Source organism: Chroicocephalus ridibundus, chromosome 2 (assembly GCF_963924245.1).
Source record: "Chroicocephalus ridibundus chromosome 2, bChrRid1.1, whole genome shotgun sequence".
Classification (NCBI taxonomy): domain Eukaryota; kingdom Metazoa; phylum Chordata; class Aves; order Charadriiformes; family Laridae; genus Chroicocephalus; species Chroicocephalus ridibundus.
In genome coordinates, this window is record NC_086285.1 from 25490529 (window position 1) to 25511534 (window position 21006).

Below are 21006 nucleotides of genomic sequence, written 5' to 3' on the forward strand. Positions count from 1 at the left end.
AACAATAATAATATTTTTTTGGCAACTGTATTATGTCTTCTCTTTAATCTGTCCTCACTATTGCTTGTCATACCTGTGGAGCCTGTTAAGCTTTCAGAGTATTAGTTTGCTCTTGAGGGTGGGTAATCTATATCGGTTTTTACGTGTCCCTCAGTTTTTGTGAGATTTAATTCGGATAAACTGAACCAACTAGACTTTTTCCAGGGCCTTGAGCGTGGGTCGCATGTGGTGAAATTTTGAATGCTAGAATTGAAACCAGCAAAATACATTTGAAACTAGAGTGACCTGTTGTGAAGTTTTGTCTCTGGGAGCACAAAAAAGTTTTAAAATTATAAATGAGAGTCATTATAACCTAAAACTAGCCTGGGCCACGTAGTCAAGAACGTGCCTTAGGAACAGTCCTGCCCTAGCAGGAAATGGTTGGAGTTACCTAAAAACATTTCCCATCTCAAACTTCCATAGCTTTTTGAGGGCAATATATGGGTGTGTTGCAGTGGGAAGGAAGCAATCAGTATAAATATAGACATCCTACAAGTGGGGCAATTGATGAAAATCACACACCTTTTTCTTTGAACAATTTGATCAAATAAAGGACAGATACTTTAAAACTGTATTTACAATACGATACTTCTTAACAAAGCTTCAGTTTAGCGCTGTGATAGAAAGGAAACAGACTGACTCACAGAAAACTGAGATCATTTCTTGGATTGCATCTGAGTGTGAAAATATAAAGTTGACATTATGGAAGCTATGAAGTGTTTCTTACAGTGCTATAAATGAATCACTGGCATTGACAGGAAGAAATTGAATAAGTACATGATGGGAAACAAGTTCTGTTATGAGAAATACTGTTTCTGCTTTAATTTTGTTTTTTTATTTCTCCTTCCCCTCCCCTCTTTCCCTTTCAGGGTAAATGGAAAGCTGGTGGCGCTGAAGGTGATTAGATTACAAGAAGAGGAAGGAACCCCATTTACTGCTATCAGGGAAGGTATGCACTCACATTTAATGATTATACATAGGGGTTTTTTTTTTGTAATTACATTGCACTTCTTATTTCTCTGCCATGCTATAGTGAATAGCTTGAGAATTCAAATGATATGGTTACGTTCTCAGTAGGAAGAAACTTGGGTGCTTCAAAAACAAAGCCTCTGGTGTGGGAGATCTTGTTAAAGAATGCAGCTCTGCCTCTCCTTTGGCTCCTGTTAGATTTACTATACAAATGAGTACTTAAGAGCATGTTTAAGGTGGGTGTGAGGAGTCACTGCAAGATGAGGGAACTGTGTTAAGTCGCGCTTCTTGCCTGCAGGCAGCAACTAAGATGAAGGGAGATGTAATTTTTCAGCATGAAGTGAAGAAAAGCATTTCTTGATGAAGGCAATCGGAAGATCGGGGAGCAAAAATACAGGTGTCTTGGAAGCTGTGTGTAGTTTGGGACTAGCTTTTGTTTGTTTTGCCGTCCCCATGGACTCTAACTTGTGTGGTTTGGGAATGACTCTTATCTAGTGCACTCGGAGATGCCTGTCGTGCTTTCTGCTCTGCTCCTTTATCCTTCCTTGTCAGCCTCTTGTGGGTCCCTATTGATGGCTGCTTTATCTGAGCCTGCCTGTGTCAAGCTCCTTTGCAGAAATTGCGGGATGTGCCTTCTCTGCGTGGGCCTCCTCTGGTAGAAGGTACTAAAAATGAGCCTTGGTAGAGGTAACAATTTACCATCACACCACTGATTCAGACTCAGCTGAAGTTGGTAGAGAATTAGAGACGAAACTGTTGTGTTTTTTGAGGGACCTGCTAAAACTGTGCTGACTATCTCGGCATAATTTCCGAGGTGGGATGAGCCAGGGAGGTACCAGACCATCAGCCCTCACGGGGTCCACGTTGTGGCCCTGTATGGGAGGCGTGTGGCTTCTTGGCCATCGCAGCCGCAGTCCCAGCAGCTGCAGCTCCCTCGTCCCTTGCTCCTGCCTGCAAGCATTGGTACGCCGATTGTCTGTACAATGAGCCTGTTTTGGGGTGGACTGGGCAATCCGTGTTTCATGTGATTGACACCCTGAAATTAGAAGCCTTTAAAGTACTATGGATTTCCATCCCAAGGTTGTGCTCTTTCACAAAGGAGGGAAAACCGTGGGTGGCCAATTTATGAAGGAATTTCAGCAGTTCTTCTGTACTGCTTTGTTTGAGTAATAATTATTGAACGATCTGACACATTTATTCATAACGATATATATTTTATCTCTGAGCTGTCTGTCCCCGCAGCTGTGCCGTGATAACGAGGTGTGCAGAGGGTTACGAGCACAGCTTTCAATATTTGTAATGCCGAGTTCAAGGCATAACAGCCTATGTTTCAAATATGTTTATTGTTCTCCGGGTTTTCAGTTGATGTGGTACTGACTTAATAAGGAAATAGTAGATATGGCTTTCTTGTGCCTTTTAAGTGACACTTAAAAGGTTTTTTAATGTGAGCTTGGTCTAGATTAAAGTTTATAGCGTTATAACTGTCAAATACAGTATAATGTGTTTTCCTTCATAAATAGTTTGTTGTGTAAGCTCAGTATAAATAAGTATTTGTTAGGAGCAAGAACAGATATTTTTCCACTTGATTTTTATTTTTTTTTAAATGATGAAGGCACGCTTGCATGAAGATACTTTTCACGCTGTTATTGGAGCAGTTTTCCTTTTAGCCGTAACTACAGACAGCACTCTGGTTGAAGCCAGTTGAAATTCTGGTACTTAAATATTAGTAGAACAAAGATCTTCTCTAGAAAAGCTCTAAAACTTATTAATTAATATATATTTTCTTAAGTATGTGGTGTCTCGCTGATTTTGACAGGACTATGTGCATCTGTTGTATTTCTAAGTACTCATCTAGACTGGGACTAGATCCAAAGAGTATTAGGCTAATGAGAGGGGTTTTTTTTCCTCAACTTTTGTGGACTCTTGGTTAAGTGGGGTCAAACTCAGGTTATAGGTTGGTTGTGTGTTTTTTTGGTAAATGTAATCCTGTCCCCTTGATAGTGGAACTTCATTCAGATGTGTGGGAGCTATCAGTAGAAATGCAGTCTTGCATGTTTTACGTAATGTAGAAGTTTACATGATGTGCGAGATGGGAAAGGGAAAAAATCTGTATCTAGTTTGGCTTTGGATTTTCTGCTGTTTGTTTTGTTTTTGGCAGAAACAAACGTTAGGGCCAGAAAAGTATGGGAGGCAGTATTAAAAATGTAACTTTCAGAAGGTAATCTCAGTGATGTTGTGCCAGACCCCTATTATTTGACCGTAACGCTACAGCTGTGGACTTCACTAGCAGGACCCAAGGAAGCTGTTGCTTTCCTCTTAGCAGCATGTAATCTGTTTTGGGCATGCTGGGTTCTGTAATGCAGCTGTGGCTGATCTTGGCTACATGGGTGGAAAAAAAAAATAGAAAAAAGAAATGCTTGTACAAGCTCTTGAAGTTATCTGATAAGTTTGAGATGGAAAAACAGTAAGAATGGGACACTGTGTTAAGCAGATTTTTCTTGATCTCTGTTGTCTGACTGAAGGCTCCAGCCCTATAATTTAGACTGGGACAATTAGAACACGGACAAATACCGCTGAAGATGAGATTAACTTCTAATTTCAGTTATCTGAGGAGTAGTGTTGCCCTAATCAAAAAATGCATGTATGGTATCATGAGCCAGAGGTCTGTTGGAGGGTATTTCTTTCCAAAGTCTTTCATAATGGAGAAACCAGGCAGGTTTTGACCTTGACTTATTCCTTATTTTCTAATTTTCCATCAATACAAGGCAAATTCGGGCAGAAGTCTATTTATTTGTAAATTAAAACTACTGTAAGTAAATTGTTTAACATTTCTCATGGCTCCTTGGGTAAAGCAGTGAGAGAAAATGGCATTCCTGCGCTGGGATGCTGTGTGATGTTAATTAGGGGGAAGTTACAGGCTGAAATCTTAAGCAGTGGTCATGCTGAGGGAATTTTGTAGCTGTCTGTGTACAGGGAAGCATATTGTTACTGTTGTGACAGCAGCAGAATGAAGCTCAAAGAAAAACAAAGCTGCAAAGAAAAGAGACTAAGAGAAGTAGGAAAATGCAGGACATAAATATGGAATAGGTGACTGCGGAAGCAAGCACTAACTTGGTTGAAACAACAAATGGAAGGAAAAGTAAAAAAAAATAAAAATCCCCCAGTAAAGCTACATAAGAAAAATCACAGTTAATGTCTGGGGGAGGTTTGGCTAAAACTTCGATTAAAGCTTATAAACTAATTCTGCTTTTACAGCAGATGTGGGTTTGTGTCTCCTACCATTTATCAAAGTTACATAGTTTTGAATGAAAGTAGGTAACTGCGGCTTACTTATCGGTGCTGCTCAGCTCTCTGTTGAATTTCTAGAACAAAAATTAGAAGTAGCCTGTGCTAAATGTTCTTTCAACTTGATCTGAGTCAGTTGTACCAATTTATTGATGCTTTCATTTTGTGGCATGCAGTTTACAGGATATTTCACTCTGAATTTTAACTCAGTCTGGGATAATCTAATTTACCTTTGAAGAGCCTGAGAAAAAGGGGGGTGGGAAAAGAGGAAAAAAACGCAACTGTATACCTGAGTGGGTTAAACCCAGGTCAGAAAATCACATAGGTTTGAGTGGTGCAGGCCACCATATTACCGTTGGATTCTAAATGTGCCTGCAGCTGTGATAACTGAGACAGCATGGAGTCTGAAAGTAATTTACATGCTATTTGCTCATTTATACTAAATTTGATAGAATACAGGTTAGCAATGATTTGTTTGCTGTGTTAGTGTAGTCGTGGTTTATTCTTTTACTGTAACTTTCATTATCAGCGGTTCAGAGGTGTTTCAGCATCAGACTTGAAGTGTTATTAAATCCACTGCAGCCAGTGGAAAAGTTCACTGAAAAGTTAAATACCTTAACTTTTATCCCAGATATTTCATTCCTCTAATTTCCTGTAATATCATGTGTTCATCTAGGCTAAATACTGAACTGTGCAGTAGATTCTAATTCTGGAAATAGCTTGATTTACAATTCTTTAATTATCATGTTTGATATGATAATAATTGATATAATATTCCTTATATCCTGCATGACAAAGATTTTGCTTTTTGGGTATGTATGTAGACAAACTTCCCTTGGTTTTATCGCTACCCTGCTTGTGAGGTTAACTTGCTTACTGTGTTCCTTTCTTGGACAGTAAAATTATTTCTTCCCCATCCTAATCATGAGAACTGTTTTGTATTTAGTTTTCATTTTCTGCCCTTGGAAATATCGATGCTTCTTTGCTCTGCTTAATTTGATTTACTATTAGTAATAAAACTCTATTCTAGTGTTTTAGTATATGGTAATATTTCATTTCCCATAGGCCTAGATGATGTTTCAAAGCATCATCCAAACCTGGCATGTTTTTTAGATATTTTTGTACTTTGCCATTTAAATGCCATGATTAGGTAACTTTGAGTTTGTTTCTCTCTTTTTATTATATTTTTTTTTAATTTACATCTTGTAATTAATAAGTATTTGTACCTATTTGTGTTTCACATTTAAAAATTTTTGGGTCAGAGACTCTCTCTACATCTTTGGTTTGGTACTTGCCCAGATAATCTTCTCCAGTGTTGAAGGCTGTGTATGGATTGCAGCGTGCAAAAATAGCACATACATGCTTTGGAAACAGCCAGCTGTCTTGCATTATAAAATTACAAAACCTGCAGAATTTTCTTAATGTTTTTCTTTAACTTAAATTTGTAAAGAGCAGTTCAGCATCCATATTTAAGAAGTTTGCTTTGTGACTTGGAGAAATCTTAATGCATTTGAGTGCCAGTATAGAGAGGGGAGGAGAGATGCTTAATTCTTGGCCACAAAACATCTTCAAATGTCTTCAAAGTTTCAGGCCTCTTCCATCCACATCTCACTGTGTGGTAAGAGGGAAGAAGAGAAACAAAACATGAAAACCTTGAAGGATCTTTAAGGAAGAAATGCTAGTCTGCCTTTATGCCCCAAAGTGGACAGACTTTCTGAGGTCTCCCCCTCTGAAGTTGTCAGGCTGGAGGGGATAAATCTTCACAAAACTTTTATCTGTGGAAAATGGAAGTAGAGTAAGTGCTAAGAAAAAACTACAGGGAAGATCTGCAATTTGCCATGAGAGAGCTCTTACCTAAGAGAGTGTGTAGTTTATTGCACAGTGTTCCTAATAGGTGTACAATAGAAAATACTGCTTTGTAGTAACAATACTGCAAGTGATGTAAAGCAGCTGTGCTTCTGTATTATCCTAGAGAAATAGCACAGTTTGTACCAATACCATCTGAGGAAGGGCTACAGAAAACTATATTTTTACTCTTTTACTCGGTAGATATAATTCTTGTGACCTCATATTTAATTATTACCTGAGTTATTGCACGCACTTCCCAGCTCAGTGATTTTTGACTGATATATAGCATAATGATCTTTAAACTTTAAGTCAACAAATGACTTCATGGCACTAGTTAGATGACTCACGGTGATAAGCCTCCTATTCATTGTATTAGAGTAGGTCTGGAAGGTTGTATGCTGTAGGTCAAGGGCACAGTGAAACAATATCTGCCTTTTTTTTCCTTTTTTTTTTTTAAGAGTCATGGTTGTTTGATCTACTGGTAGAAGGTAAACATGAAAATTGCAATGGGAATCCCTGCTTTGTCTGCCAGTAAAGAGTAAATTATTCTTTTTTTGGAAGTTAAATCATCCTCTTCCCAAAAAATAAACCTATTCTTCCTTTTATGCAGGTGTTTGGTTTTTGTGTTTGGTTTGTTTTTTGGTTTTTTTTTTTTTAATTAAGGAAGCTTGACAGCTGCTTTCTTTTGAGTGGTAGGAGTTTGGAGGGCTTTCACTTCTCCTTCACAAAGTCCAGTCAAGAAATTTACATTTCTGTAACTGAAATGCCCGAAAGCTTCGTATGTGTCTGGCTCAACAAGCCTCAGGGAACTTCAAGAGATTACGTTTAAGATTATGGAGATGTAACTATTCTGAGCATGCATGTCACACGAGTTACTATAGGGGTTTTGTGTCTTTATGTTTTTAGAGTCTGAGGATAAGTTCACTCTCCCCAAAAGCCGCATTGCTTTGGAGCATTTAAGTAAAAAAAGAAAAGGACAGTAGCTTGGCTGTAGTTTGGGGAACTTTTTCATTGCCTACAGAGTTGGCAGAGCTGGTGCCTACTGCAGGCTAAATAGCTACAGCTCAATTAACTGTAAAGTCCCTGCAAAGCCAATGCAGCTTGTAGTCATAACAGCTTTGTTTTTCAGCGTTGTTAAAAATAAAACACACAAGCCAAGAACCTCTGGGACACTTTGTCGCTGGATATTTAAGGTCAAGAAGTATTCAAAAGTAAAGACATTCCAGCAATTTTAATTTCTCTGTCTGGTCTCTTTCTGTTGCGGGCATCCTGCAGCCTTAGCCAAAGTGTATGCTTCCTCAAGATAAAAGCGGAATACAAGATTTCCAAATTAAGACAGTTTGGCCTTCAAAAACCACAGTACATTTGGAAAACGGTATTCCTGGGACCTTTCTTATGAAATGAAGTTAGCTTTTAAAATTTCCAAGACTTTTGGATGTTACTTATTATTAAATACTCCGTCATGTTGTAGCAAAATGTATATTCATTCTTACTGAATATTAATAATATAAAAGTTACCTTTAATTTCTGGAGATTTTGTGACTGAACATTTTTTTGATAGCTCAGATTTTCAGCCATATTTCATTTGAGCTTTCTCCTGCATGTGCGTTTGTGTGCATTTGCATACGTCTGAGAGAAACATGTTAGATCCTCAGCAATGTGGAGCTTCGAAGCAGCAGGAGCTTTCGTCTTTATTCTGCTTTCCTTCCTGCTGTTCTCCCCAGCCCTGACTGGCTCCTAATTTTTTTTACTGACAGTATTCATTTGGCTTTCTCTGAAAGCAGTTGGACTGACTGGCTGAAACAGGTAAACTGAATTTCTCGTCAGCTCAGAGGAACGTGGGAGAGCTAATAGTTTTCCGGTCTCAGATACAGTGCAAGTGGTTACTGTGATGTTATTGTATCTTGCTCTTTGGTGTGCCCAAATTTCACTGTGCTCCTTCCTCACTTCTTTTTGGTGGACCAAATGAAGGCTTCTGTCCATGTAGGGTGCTTAGAAATGGAATGTTAGAGTGATAAAATCTGTCCTGCTTATTTCTTTGTTCCTTGCTATTCATAGGCTGAGCATAGCTTTCCTTTGTTTTTTTTTTTTTTTCTTTTTTTCTTTTTACCCTCTAACAAATTAGCAATTCTCACAATTATAAAACCTTCAGGAGAGCAGGGATTACCTAAATGCAATGTAAATGATGGTGTTTTCCTTTGAGAATTGTGATATAAATTTTAAACTCTATAATGAACTCCCATCGTTTGGGAAAAGTATCATGCTTTTCTGAAAAGTACAAATGAAAATTCCAAATTATCCAGCTTCACAGAGCTAAATCTGTTCCACAGAATATTCTGTCCCCTCTGTCCTCCTCCCATTCCCACTCCAATATTTTATCTGTAGCCTGCTGAGATGGAACATGGATGTATCAATTGAACCTTCATTCAGTGCTTTTGATGTGCAAGCTGTGACCTTCTTCAGGCTTTTGTTCTTGGGTACAGTTCAAGCAAGAAAAGAATGGGGTGACATTTGAGGATTTTTTGATTTTTTTTTTTTTTTTTTTCTTTTTCAATATCATCATTTTGCCATCAGGTTTCCTTATACTTGTTATCAGTTAGCTTAATGGCAGACCTTTCAGACTCTGCCCTACTTCCACTGAAGAAATTGTGCATCACATGGAAGGTGTTGCGTAAGGGGTCTTGTGCTAGATCCAGCCCTAGAAGGTTACCAATGGCACCCATTTATTCAGGGGTGCCATTGAACCCTTCTCAGTAAGGCATTTGCCTACCGTTTCCTGAGTTTCAGGGCTCTCTGACTGGGCTTTTGGCCCTTCTGGGGCCTTCTGCTCAAAAAACTTTTCTTCTTTTCCTTATTTAATAGGAGTCGGAACTGTTGCCTTACAGATTTGTCTGGTCTTCTGCTCTCATGGTTCCTCATAGTATGATGGGAAAGGTAGAAAAAAAGATTGCAATTACAGAATACAGAGGATAAAAGGAAGGTGGGAATCCTTTCTTCATATATAACTATAATATGTAGCTATAAGTCATGCCGTTATGCAGCCCTCATGGCTTTCTTATTTGAGTGGAAGTTGATGAGGATCAGTCTTTTTATGTTGTGTGCAAATTTAACCTCCTCTTTAGCACATGCTACCATCATAAAATGTATAACTAAGTTAATCCTGCTCCAGGTAGCATTAATTTTTACCCTGTGACCATATCCCAGTTGGAATGGATTGAATTGGTGATGCAGATACTAGCTGGTTGTTAACACGAATGGAGATACTAGCAAGTGATGGCACGTCAGCTTGAATCGTTCAGAGACCCTATGGGAGATGCCTTCCAAGTGCCAATACGTTCCGTGGCCACCTGGTGAAAGAAAACTTTGATATAATCTGTTGTTGAGGCACAGACATGTCTCCTGAACCTAGCCAATTCTTCAAATTGTTTTTTTCATTATCTCCTTTTTGTGAAAGGAATAATCCTAACAACAGTACCATTTAGCCTTGTGATTAAAGTGGGGGCTTTAAATCTGCACAGAGACATTTGTCTTTGTCAAGACCTTCAAGTGCTTTGTGTATGTTTTTCCCCAGCTGTGTCCTGGTTTTTGAAAGTATCGGAGCAAGGTGGTAACTCAGTGTTTGAACCAGTGCAGTTAGCTTGAGTTTTCTCCTTAGTCTTTGGTGCCTGTTAAACCAGTAAGGTGGCTGTTGTATCTCAGCAGAACTGGTTTCAACGTCGGGTAAATACAAAATAAGGACGTGACAAGGTTGTCTGGTTTCCTGACATTAAGTCTCTCTCCCCTTGAAGGAAATACATCACTACATGTATTGAAAGAAGTGTGTGAGCATTTATGTATATTGCGTGTGCACGTGTCTCTTGTATGTCTTAAAGACTTGACATAGAAAGCCAATTAACCCTGTCCCCCAAACAAACAAATCCTTTGTGAAGAGTCGAGCGCTGGCTTTGATCAACCCAGAGAATGTCTAATGTGAGTTGGACATGTACCCACGTTGAGATAAAACGTTTCCTGTGAAAGTTGTCCATTTTTGTCACAAGTTGTGTCTGACATACGAGGCAATCTTCTTGCTGCTGACTACAGTCATTCATTAACGTATCAGCAGAATAGTTTTTTGTGTTTTTAACGCAGAAAGTTCATAAATGAATTATCCTAATTCTCTTGACATGTAATTTATTTAGAAATATGGTATGAAATAGTCCTGGTCCTTCAGGGATGGGTATAACAATGAAGACGCGCATGTGCTAATGCTGGATGCACAATGATGCCTTTGTTTTCAATACTTTTGTCTCCATACACAGCATAACTACTTTTTTTTTTTCTTTGACTAGAACCAAACTAGTTTCTTGCAAATTTGTAACTTCTTTATGAGCGGGTCCTAAAATTAAGCACCATTAGTCCCTTTCCAGACACAAGCTCCTATTCTGTCTTAATATCTATATAAATCACTCTTATATGAAGGGGAGAAAGATTCTTATTTGCAAATGGTGGGGCCATGCCTTCAGAAGAGGCTTACTAGTTGAAAAGGCAGGCAGCCTGAAAGAGGGTGAGGCCACTGCAGTATTTTGCTTTGCTGCCTTTTATTCCCATTCAGTTCTTCCTCAAATATGTTGTATGGCATTCAGTACGGTATCTCACTACGGTAAATCTCAGTACAGTAAAATGCTATGATTAGATCACCGTACTTTGCTGAAGATATTAAACATGAATTGTTTCTAAACTTCAAAATACTTGGGAAATATTTTCAGTAGCCTACATCTTTGTACTGGCATGAAATATGACGGTAGCCACTGTAGTCAATAAGAAGCATGCACTAATACCTTCCTCACAGGAAGGAAAACACGAGTTATAATCAGAAAAGTGGAAAACATGTTAGCAAATACATCTTATATTGAAATTATATATGTGAGAAAAAAAAAAGACATTCTTTTCCTTCCTAGTTTTTGTTTTCTTTTTCTTCAGAGGCTGCTTTTTTCTTAGGTCTAGCTGCTGCTGGATGCCGTAGGCACAGTTGTCTGGGTCAGGCCATTCCTTCGGGAGACAGCACTGCTCCTTTTTCTTCTCTCATATTTTTCCGTAGGCTGAAGGTTGTGTTGCAAATATTTTAGTTACATTTTTCGGTTTTTGCTGAGAAAGGTGGGAGATTTATCATTCAGGAATTACATGGAGCTGACATGCATGCTTCGTAATGGGATCTCTGCTTGCAGCATGGGTGGAGTTGCTGCTTTCAGGCTTTATAATCAATATGAAGAGAGTAGCATTTCAAAATTAGAAATTGACCTTTACTGTCTTCTTCAAAGCAATGAAAATGAATATCCACGTTATTTTACTTTGGGATGTTCCTCATGAGTAAGCAATATAAAAAAAGAACCTGATAATGTATCACCTTTTTCTGCTGAGATGAAAGGGAACTGGATGGTTCAGAGACTGGTAATAGGATATCATGACCTTCCACCTCTGACCCATTTATTAAAATACAAGCTGTGACAGTGGAGACTAAAAGTCATCACTGCGATATACAGCTGTAGAATATGGAACTGTGTATTTCGGAATTTTTAAGGTCTGGGCCACTTGTCACAAACTTCTACAGCTTCTCAGCTGGCATTAGATTTAGCTGGAGCTAAGTGAAAAGTGAACTAAGAACAAAAAGAAAGGAGGAAGCCTTGTAAATAAGGAGGTATTAGTTGCGCTAAACTCCATGATTTGTATCGGTTCTGACCTGATAGAGCTTATTTATCCTCTTGTTTTGTGACGCTTGATTCAGAGTTCCCTTAATGAATGCAGAAGTGCTACAGACCCGTTTTGTTTCACTGTTACTTTGGGATGTTAGGAAGGGGTTAATGCAAATAAGGATGCTGTGGATTTTGCCTTAAGATGATGCTCAAAGCTTGCACTGTCAATGGGAACTAATTTTAAGCATTTAATGTTTTGCTCTGGATGTCCTGTGGAAGGTTCCTAAGACCCTTTTTGTTTCTAGGGCCAACTTAAGCTGAGAGTTGATTCTGTGAAGCCCATCTTAGTTGTACAATTCAGGTAGTTATATAACGAATTTCCTCGGTTTTCATTTAGTCTTAACCATCACCTGGTTTTCCTTGAGCAGAAGCAATCAAGAAAGTCAGGAGGGTGGTAGGAATCTTGGTGTACCAGCACGCTAGCTTTGCAGACAGGGTGATAGCAGTGCCAGTGTGGCTAGCTTCCATCTGAAATTATCCTCCCTTCCTTCATATCTCCTAAAACTCTCCTCTTAAAGGACAAAGTAACCCAAGTTACTGCGATAGATTAAATACAACTGACTGGAAAAAAATCAAAACCATACTTGCAAAGTAAAAACAAAAGCTATTAAGTCAATATATTTTGAAGTTGTAGTTTGGATGCAGTCAAAATTGACCTGCGGTCAATATATGTGGTCCAAATATTTCCAAAATTTTATAACTGGAAAAAAATATAATCTCCTTCTTACACTTTTCACCGTCAAACAGCAGGAGAACACACACATACTCATTTCCTTTCACTGTATTTCTTTGAAATCCAGGGCACACGCTTGCTCTTTTGTGTGCTATGAGGGCTCGAAAAATGTGTTTAATACTGACGGGAACACTTTCATACAAACATTCACTGGATTGTGGGAGGGTTTTATTAAGAAAACGGGAAGACACAAACCCCAAACATTTAGCACATTAAACTCTGGACAAGATAAAAAAATTGCTTCTGTTGTTTCATTTTTGGTTTTCTCAGTATAGTAGTGCCTACATTGCTGGCAGTAGGAAACTGCAAGTTCCTGAAGGGGCTTCTGACTGAAAGCAAAGCCCAGCAGGTTGTAGGCCCATTGACAAAAAGCTGTAAAGAACTTTGACACTTTTCCGTGTTACTTTATCTCCATGCATTTGGGGTCCTAAAAGATATTTTTCAATTTGCAATTACGTTTTTCTCAGAAAGTCTTGGTTATAAAGCTGACATGGTTGAAATACTGGCTTTGCATCAAGATTTCTAACAGAATTAACATTTGAATCACTTGAGGCCCTATTCACAAGGCAGAGGACTATTTGCATAATCAAAAATGCTTTCTTTTGCATGCTGGTGGAAAGCCTAAGGATTGTAGCTACGGCTCACAAACAGAATTCAAGTGATAGGTATTGATGTGTGTCTGTATGCTGCTGTCTGTCAGCCTTGCTTGCACAAATAAGCACAAATCTTTATAAAGGCAGAATAAAAGATTTTGGAGCAATGCATAGTCTCTGTTCAAAGCCTGATTAAACAGGCTTTGCTTAAGTTATCAGTGTAAGGATTAGATGGACTTCCCACTGTAACAATTGTGGATGAGTGTTGGGGGCACTTTTACGGCTGGGTTGTTGTGAGAGGATGGATGTCTTTCTGAAAATATGCTCAGTAAAAATTTATGAGCTTGAAAATTGCTCCTTCTATTGAGGAGGTCAAACTAAATAACCTGTAAGAGTATGTATCAGTGGATAATGGGTTCAAGACTTAAGTCTTAACACCTTTCTGTCAGATTTCTGCCAGTAGTCCAAGAGGCTTATGAATTGCATTAGTAACCTTCTCGTCTTGCCATCAGCCCATGCATTCATGTTTTTCATCCATTTTATGGCTGTGGACAAGAAGGTAGAATGTCACTTTCAAAGAATTTGTTTCTTTGCACATTAATAACTCCTGATCAGAGTTCAAGAGCATGAAGCAACTTCTAACCTCTCTGAGGCACTAGGAAACCTCTGGTCCTTAAAGAACCCCTTAGGTATCAGGGGATTTTATTCCTTTCCTTTTTTCTAGAATGAACTTCTGTTACGTTGTTGCTGTTAAGTTCTTTAGTGAAGTTTAGATGACGAAAGTTTTAGTTCCATCAAGAAATTTGGGTTATAATTATTGCGACTTCAGATTATTTGACCATAAAAAGGCATATGAAGTGATCCAGCCTTTTACTTGCTAATGTATGTAAACTAATTGAATTAAAAAAAATCACAACATAATATGAATTTTTAAACAAATTTTGTGACATTTTCAAGTCTTAGTTGACTTCCTTTTAGATGTATTGATTTTTATTTTTTATTTTTTTATTTAGTAAGGGACTTGGAACTTTCGTTAGCAGTGCTATTTAGTTCTAATTAAATTCCTTTATTTAAAAGCATACTAATTAAAACCTTGAGGTTTAAATAAAAAAATAAAATTAGGTTTAAATTAAATTAAAAACATCTTGGATAATAGATACGCTTCTGAAAAGAGAATCTACGTTTTTGAGCCTTCAGTATTACAGTATGAGCGTTTATTCTGGTGTGTGTTTGTTGTTTGTTTACTTTAAATATACCTCTGGAGTAAAAGTATTTCTCAGATGCATCTAGGTTTAAAAATTACAATAGAGATTGCATTAATCTCTATTCTTAGGATTTTAGTTTTCAAAATACTTAAGAGTCTAAGCATACCATTAAGAGGAGTATGTCATTTTCTGTACATTGCTTTGGAGCTGTCAGCAAAAAGGTGGGTTTTACTCTGTTTCATGCATCCAAGTTTTTTTGCAGAGTTTGCTGTTTTTACAGTTGACTGAAGTGCATAAATTCAAAGTAGTTCAGTTTCTCATTCATTTGTTGTAATTACAGAGGCCATTAACCTTGTAAAATCATTGACAGTATTATAAATCTACATCTTTGAGAATTATGTAAACAAGTTTGTAAAAGTTCCTCATGTTAAATGAAAGCCAAACTGTACAAAAGGACTAGGATTTATTAACAACACTTGTTAAAACCCAACAAACTGTTGGAAAAACACCTGCAGATAATTATACACTCCTTTATAGCAGTGACACCACCACAGTTCCTATGATGTATAGCACTCATTGTGTAGTTAAGGTTAAAGATACCTCCAAGATATGGATAGTCAGCCATAGCTTCTTCTCAAATAAATGGTAGTTCTTAATATTTTACATGTAGCTTATCGTGGTCACAGAGAACTTTGGGAGAGGAATGTCTTTTACTGCCTTAGATCAGGTTTGTTTATCTGTGGAGATCTTGTCTGTTTGTTTCAAACGTTACCAGGTTGTCATATGCAAGCATCCTAACCAGCTGGGGGAGAGGCATTTTGATGGGCCTGTTGAAGTCTGGGGTCTGTCATCACTGGGATGCTGAGCCCTAATTAGAAATAAATGAGTAGTGTTCCTGTGCCTGTTTCATGGACTGATCTTTCCTTTTTCTGTTTGGGAACATTTCTGTTCTGCTTTCGTAGGGCTGGTGCTATTGAACTGAAATATTGAACTGAGGTGGGAATTCAGGGAGGATGTTGTGAGCGTTAGCACTTTGGCTGCCACTGTTTTAATACGCATATCTGAACTGGAATGTGCTTTTAGACTTTCGGATGTAATCAATTCTTGATTTTTAGCCAAAGCTTTTTGGCATGCATTGCAATAGAGATTTAGTATTCCTCATCTACCAAGTTTCTTCAGAGGTGTAGTTTATTGTTGCAAAGTGTCTGATGTAGCATATACACTGACTAGCCATGCTGATGGAGGAAAGAATTTCATTACCATCTATGGGTACTTGCTTCTGTCCTAAATCTCCTAAATCACCTTTTTCAGGTCAGAATGTGTTCCCTTGGCAGAAAAACTCAGCCCACAAAATCTGTTGGCTTTGTTGAAGTCATTCTTTGATTTACTTGGGATGAGGTGACGATGAGCAGCAAATCACTAGTAAAGAGCTCCAAGGACTTTGTAGTGGTTGAGCTGTCAACACCCACACCCCACCCCCCCGCCCTTTCTGTTTAGTTGTGAGTTGATTGTTTTTTTTCTGATATTGACAGAGTTAAAAATTCTGCTAGCGTTATCCATGTATTTTTGTCCCCTTTTCCCTCCTGTTTTCCCTCTGGCCTCCTTTCTCCCCTTTCTACTGTGCTCTGTCAGCCTAGAGGAAAACGACTGCCCCACTGAGACATTAGCAGTGTCCATGCCTCAGCAGTGGTAGAGAGGAGAACTAGGAGAGAAGTGATGTCGAAAGCTGGTGGTTAAGAATAGATGCTGCCATGAGGATCTTGTGTGTCTGGAAGAATGTGAATGTCAGAAGCCATGTCAGAAGTAACAGGAAGATGGGAAGGGTTGGTGACTTCAGCCTCAGCCAGGAGCCTGTGGGATGGAGATGGGGAGTCGGACAGAACTGGCGTTTCCCACCCTTTTTGTCATTGGCAGGGTTGAAGAGAGAGGGGAGCAGAAATGGAGCAAGGGACTTGGAGATGTGTTCAGCCAAGAACAGGTTTGGGATTATGATTTTGGGGAAACTGTCAGAAGAGTTTTACCACTGATGCTGTCCCATCTATAACTGATGTTGGATTCCATACTTCTTGGCTCAAACTTCTGCTTCTGCCAAATATCTGAATGTTTAAGCGTGCGCAGGGAGGACGGATTCTCTGGGAGATTTTAGCTGCTAAAGTGCAGCTTTAAAGTACAATTTTCCACTGACTAGATGTAAACTTTGACAAATTGGACAGATTTTCACAGAAACGAGAAAAAGCATGTCCTTGACCTGAAGTGTAACTTTTGAAGGCCGCCTTTCAATGCATGAGATCTGAGAACTCTTTGAAGAAAAGGTCACCAATATTAAAGAGCATATTTGTTCTCTTGTCCTCTCTTGGAAAAGGCTGACCTCTTTTGACTGGAAAAAACACTGTTAGACACAAACTGTAAAAGATGAGGGTATTTGTTTAAAGTTTGGCAAGGCAATAATCGTGTCATCTTTCAGGAATTGGTACTTTAAGAGGCAGTGCTATCAATTTTGCTACTGTCATTGTTAATTACTATGATTCTATAAAAAGAATTTTATCTGGAAAAGCAAAGAGTAAATTGCCATAATTATAATTGAAACATGACACAACAGGATGGAAGAACTGAGTATATTTTCAAGGGGGCTGGGAAGTGATGTTTTCTATCTGTGTGTAGTAGACAGCCAAGCTGTTGGCTGTTGAGTTGGCCTTTTAAAAAAAAAAAAATTGTTACCACCTGTAGTGTTAATGGGTTACCCTGGCAGATCCCTTTAATGTATTTTCGCACATTTCTTGGGTGTGTTTTAATTATGTTGTTGCTCAGAATACCTTCCAATATGAATTTAGATCCATAGTTTTGTTGGTGTCATGTATCTAGACAGGTAATTGTGAATCTGTACTTGAAAATTATTGGGACGTTTTTAGCAAAAGCAGGCAGATATAAATGACTAGCTTACCTCAGCTAGGTCTCTCCTAAGCATCACTTAACTTTCACATCACCCTGTGACTATCAGCTGCGGCTGTCAACTCTGTGAAGCTGAGACATTCCTTCAGCCCATCTTTTCTGTTCTAGCACCTCTCCTGCTTTCTCTGGGGGCCAGCTGCTTTTTAAAGAAACATATCAGGCTTACCACCTTTTGCTTAAAGGACAGTTTTGGCCTTTAAAATGGAAATTTCCAAGTTGAACAATGTCCACAAGGTTTAAATAAGCACATGCTGCTCTAGGCAGCGACATGGTCATACAGATCTTCACTGTCATTTGAAGGTAAATTTGTAAAGTTTGTGGTCATCCTGATTTAGATTCAGTTGTATTCCAGGGTGAATGAAGCAAAAATCCTGTGGGTCTGTTGTACGGTTTTCTGTTTCCTCCGGATTGCTTACACCTTAAATTCAATTAACATTGTTGATGAGTGCTGCAAGAATAAATGATAATTAAATGACAGGGTGAGAACTGAGACAATACCCAGAGACCACAGAGCAGCGGCAGGAGGACGACAGCATATCTGCTCCTTGTGAGCTGATAGAGCCTTTAGATGTGAAAAGAACACTTAAACCATATTTTCAGATGGTGTGATTGCAGAGTGGATGAACAGCAGTGTTGGCACCAAAGTGGTTTGCTCTTGGTGGTACAGCATTGCTAGTAAGTTTCTGATACAATCTCTTTCACCTGATTTAGTCTGGAAAAAAATTTAACCTTCACTTGAATTATCAGTGGGTTTTGCTGCTGCAATGTCTGCCAGCTTGCTTCATCCCTTTATTGCTTTTTTTTTCCATGTTGGAAATCAGTTTACAAGTTTACTTGAGGGAATCTTGCCATTTTGTCGTTTGCGTGCTTAGCATACTTTTGGATGGGAAAGAAAAATTTAATTACAAATACAGGCATCAAAGAGATCTAGCCAGAATTAAGGTTATTTCCTGTCTTTAAAAACGTTTTTTAAATGTTCTAGATAATTATTCATATTCTAATTATGCTAGAAGTCTAGTAGTTCATTATTTTATGCTGTTTTTTAGTGTAAGTTACGCTATGACTGGATTTCATTAAATTTATTATGAAATCCTTGTTCTTTTCCCATACTCACTTCACATCGCTACAGAACATTATGCCTTATTTTCACTGTGATTGATTCAGTTTAGTAAAATATTTGTAAGAATAGGTATTTGCTAGCTTCCTACTGTGGCTGCCTTTCGTTAACCTTGAAATCATTCCACAAGAGAGAAAGTGATGCCACGTTCATTCCAGCGTTATTTTCCAGCTGTGGGCGAAGAGGCACGTTGAGCCTCACCCACCTGGAAGAAAAAAATTGACACGATCCTTTAAAGGCTCCTGTCTCACTCTCTCTTTGAAAAATAGCAAGACATATGCCACAAGCCTTTTTTTCTTTTTTTTTTTTTTGCCACCTAAAGTGTATGCTGACAAATCTGTCTGGTTTTCGTGCTGCGTTTTTGCTGGAGGAAATGGCCCACTGAGAAATATAGCAAAAGTAATTTTTTTTTAAAAACAGCTTTTCTGTAGAATTCCTCATTTGTAAGTAGTGGTTTCCGTATGCTGATAGGCAGCTGGGTTTCATGTTAATGCAATTAAATTCTTTCCTAGGATGCCTTTCTGTCTTCTATGTACAAAAAATATTATTCATTGCAGGTACATACAGTTAAGTGATTTCTTGTCATATTGATGTATTGGGAAAAGTGAGTAACAAATCTCTGACTTCAGCAGGGCACGAGTTTCAGTACTGATACTCGGTTATTTAGTCCCTTATTTAGACAATTTAATACTAATATTGCAGGTGTACCATTTACAAGAGAGGATCTTTATTATAGTTGGAAAGTCAATTGTTCAGAAGTAGTCAGAATTAAGTTTACCAGTGAAAACTTAATTTGGTCTCTCTACTTGTACTGTTCATTCCTTAATTACACAACAGCACCATGTTTGCCCCTGCTGTGTGATCTCTGCCTGTGTCGGATGATGAACGATTAATTTAATTCTGTGTTCTTGATGGGTGGCTCTAGCTATATGCACCTACTGTGCATTATTAAAACACAGATGGTTTTGAGATTTTCTAGAACACTTGTCACTGTACTCTGACTACTTAAATATTTGTTCATTTTCTCAGCACCCCACTTGCTGAGAGTCCTTTTAAATTATGATTTTGAGATGACTTTCAATGTAGTTGCATAGCATTGGGTAATATCAGTGTAGTGTTGCCTGGGGTTCTGTAATAATTGTTTACGCTTTGTGGTTCTGATAAGCATGAATGAAGATCAGAAGTTGAAATGTCCAGAAAATGAGGAATATGATGATGATAACGGCTTGAGTGACTCAATGTTGGCCAATGCTAGAGGTAGGGGTAAAGATCGGCTTGATTTTCTTCTGATTTGATCCTGATGGACTTTTCAGCTTCTCTGATGAACAGGCAAGGTCCTTCCACTGAAGCTGGACAATAAAGCTGGATCAAGTTCATACCTGAGCCTCTATAAAAATAAAATTTAAGCAATAAAATTTAGTCTTACATCAGTAAAAAAAATAGTAAAAGAGCTAGGAACAGTTAATGGGTACAAGCACACAAGTTGGTCACAAGTACACAAGTTGGTCACTGCAGGATAAGTTAGGCTGTGAACTTACAGGTTGTCAAAGTGCGAGATAAATGCAAGATAGATATGAAGCAGCTGTGCGCTCAAAGCTCGTACCCTGCCTTATCTCACGATGACTTCAGGAATGTGTATCTCAGAGAAGCTGAGTTAGTGTTGCAGAAGCCCCTATAATTGTAGTCCATCTTTGCTCTGAGCGCTTGGCATGGTATTCTTTACTTTAATTTGGGTTTTGATTTATGTAATTTTCTAAGTGTTTGAAAAAGCAAGCGGAAATCCATATTCTGTTTTCCGGTGTTGCATCTGCACTCTAGTGTTTTGTCAAGTTTGTGAGCTCTCGTATGGACACATCCTGCTTGAACTGAAATGCTGGCTGGTAGCTGTCATAGGCTGCTTCTGTCTGTAGCCTGAAACTGGAGGAGAATAAGGAAAACTGCCAGGCATTTTCATTGATTCCTGCTGAAGGCAGTGGGCTGGTAATCTGTGGGAATCTTGGGTTCTGATATGGACATCGGTGGAGAATACGTGCTAGTATCTATAGGCTCTTGTCTACTTCCCCCTAAGCGTGAGTGCTTGCCCACCCCATCCGTGTTCTGTCCCTTTTCTGTCTTGTCAACACGCTGTCACTTTCCGCTTCCTGCGTTTTTCCACCTGTGAAGGCTGTTTGGTTGTCCTCGGGCTTTTGTTTCTCCTTACCCAGCTGTCCTAGCTTCTACTGTGAATCACAGCCCCTCATGCTGTCTCCCCTTGTGTGTATTCCTCCTTCTTTTCCCACTGCTGATACTCGGTCTGACCCAAAGAGGTGATTTCAAAAGCTGATAACTTGACTAAATTTAGAGGATTTTCATGGAGATAGCGAAATGTGTATTCCTATTTTGATGCCTCTGTATTTTCAGATTTCAAGTCTCTACCCCAAAACATTGGATTTAGAGGTGGTTTTTTTCAAGGGGAAAGTTACTTAGCGAGTTACAGAAGATGTTGCTAAAGCCTGCTTTTTGGGAGATAAAGGAACTGTTTAGACTGAAAACTTCCAAA

At 38.6% G+C, this 21006-nt stretch overlaps 1 protein-coding gene across 3 annotated transcripts in view; it reads left to right on the forward strand.

Moving 5' to 3' along the window:
* Nucleotides 1-21006, forward strand: part of CDK14 (cyclin dependent kinase 14) — a 329408-nt gene that overhangs the window by 109828 nt on the left and 198574 nt on the right. For all 3 annotated transcript variants that reach the window (XM_063324807.1, XM_063324809.1, XM_063324808.1), the window contains one exon: nucleotides 909-988. In XM_063324807.1, the coding sequence (XP_063180877.1) occupies nucleotides 909-988 (80 nt within the window). The remainder of the gene's footprint in view (nucleotides 1-908; nucleotides 989-21006) is intronic.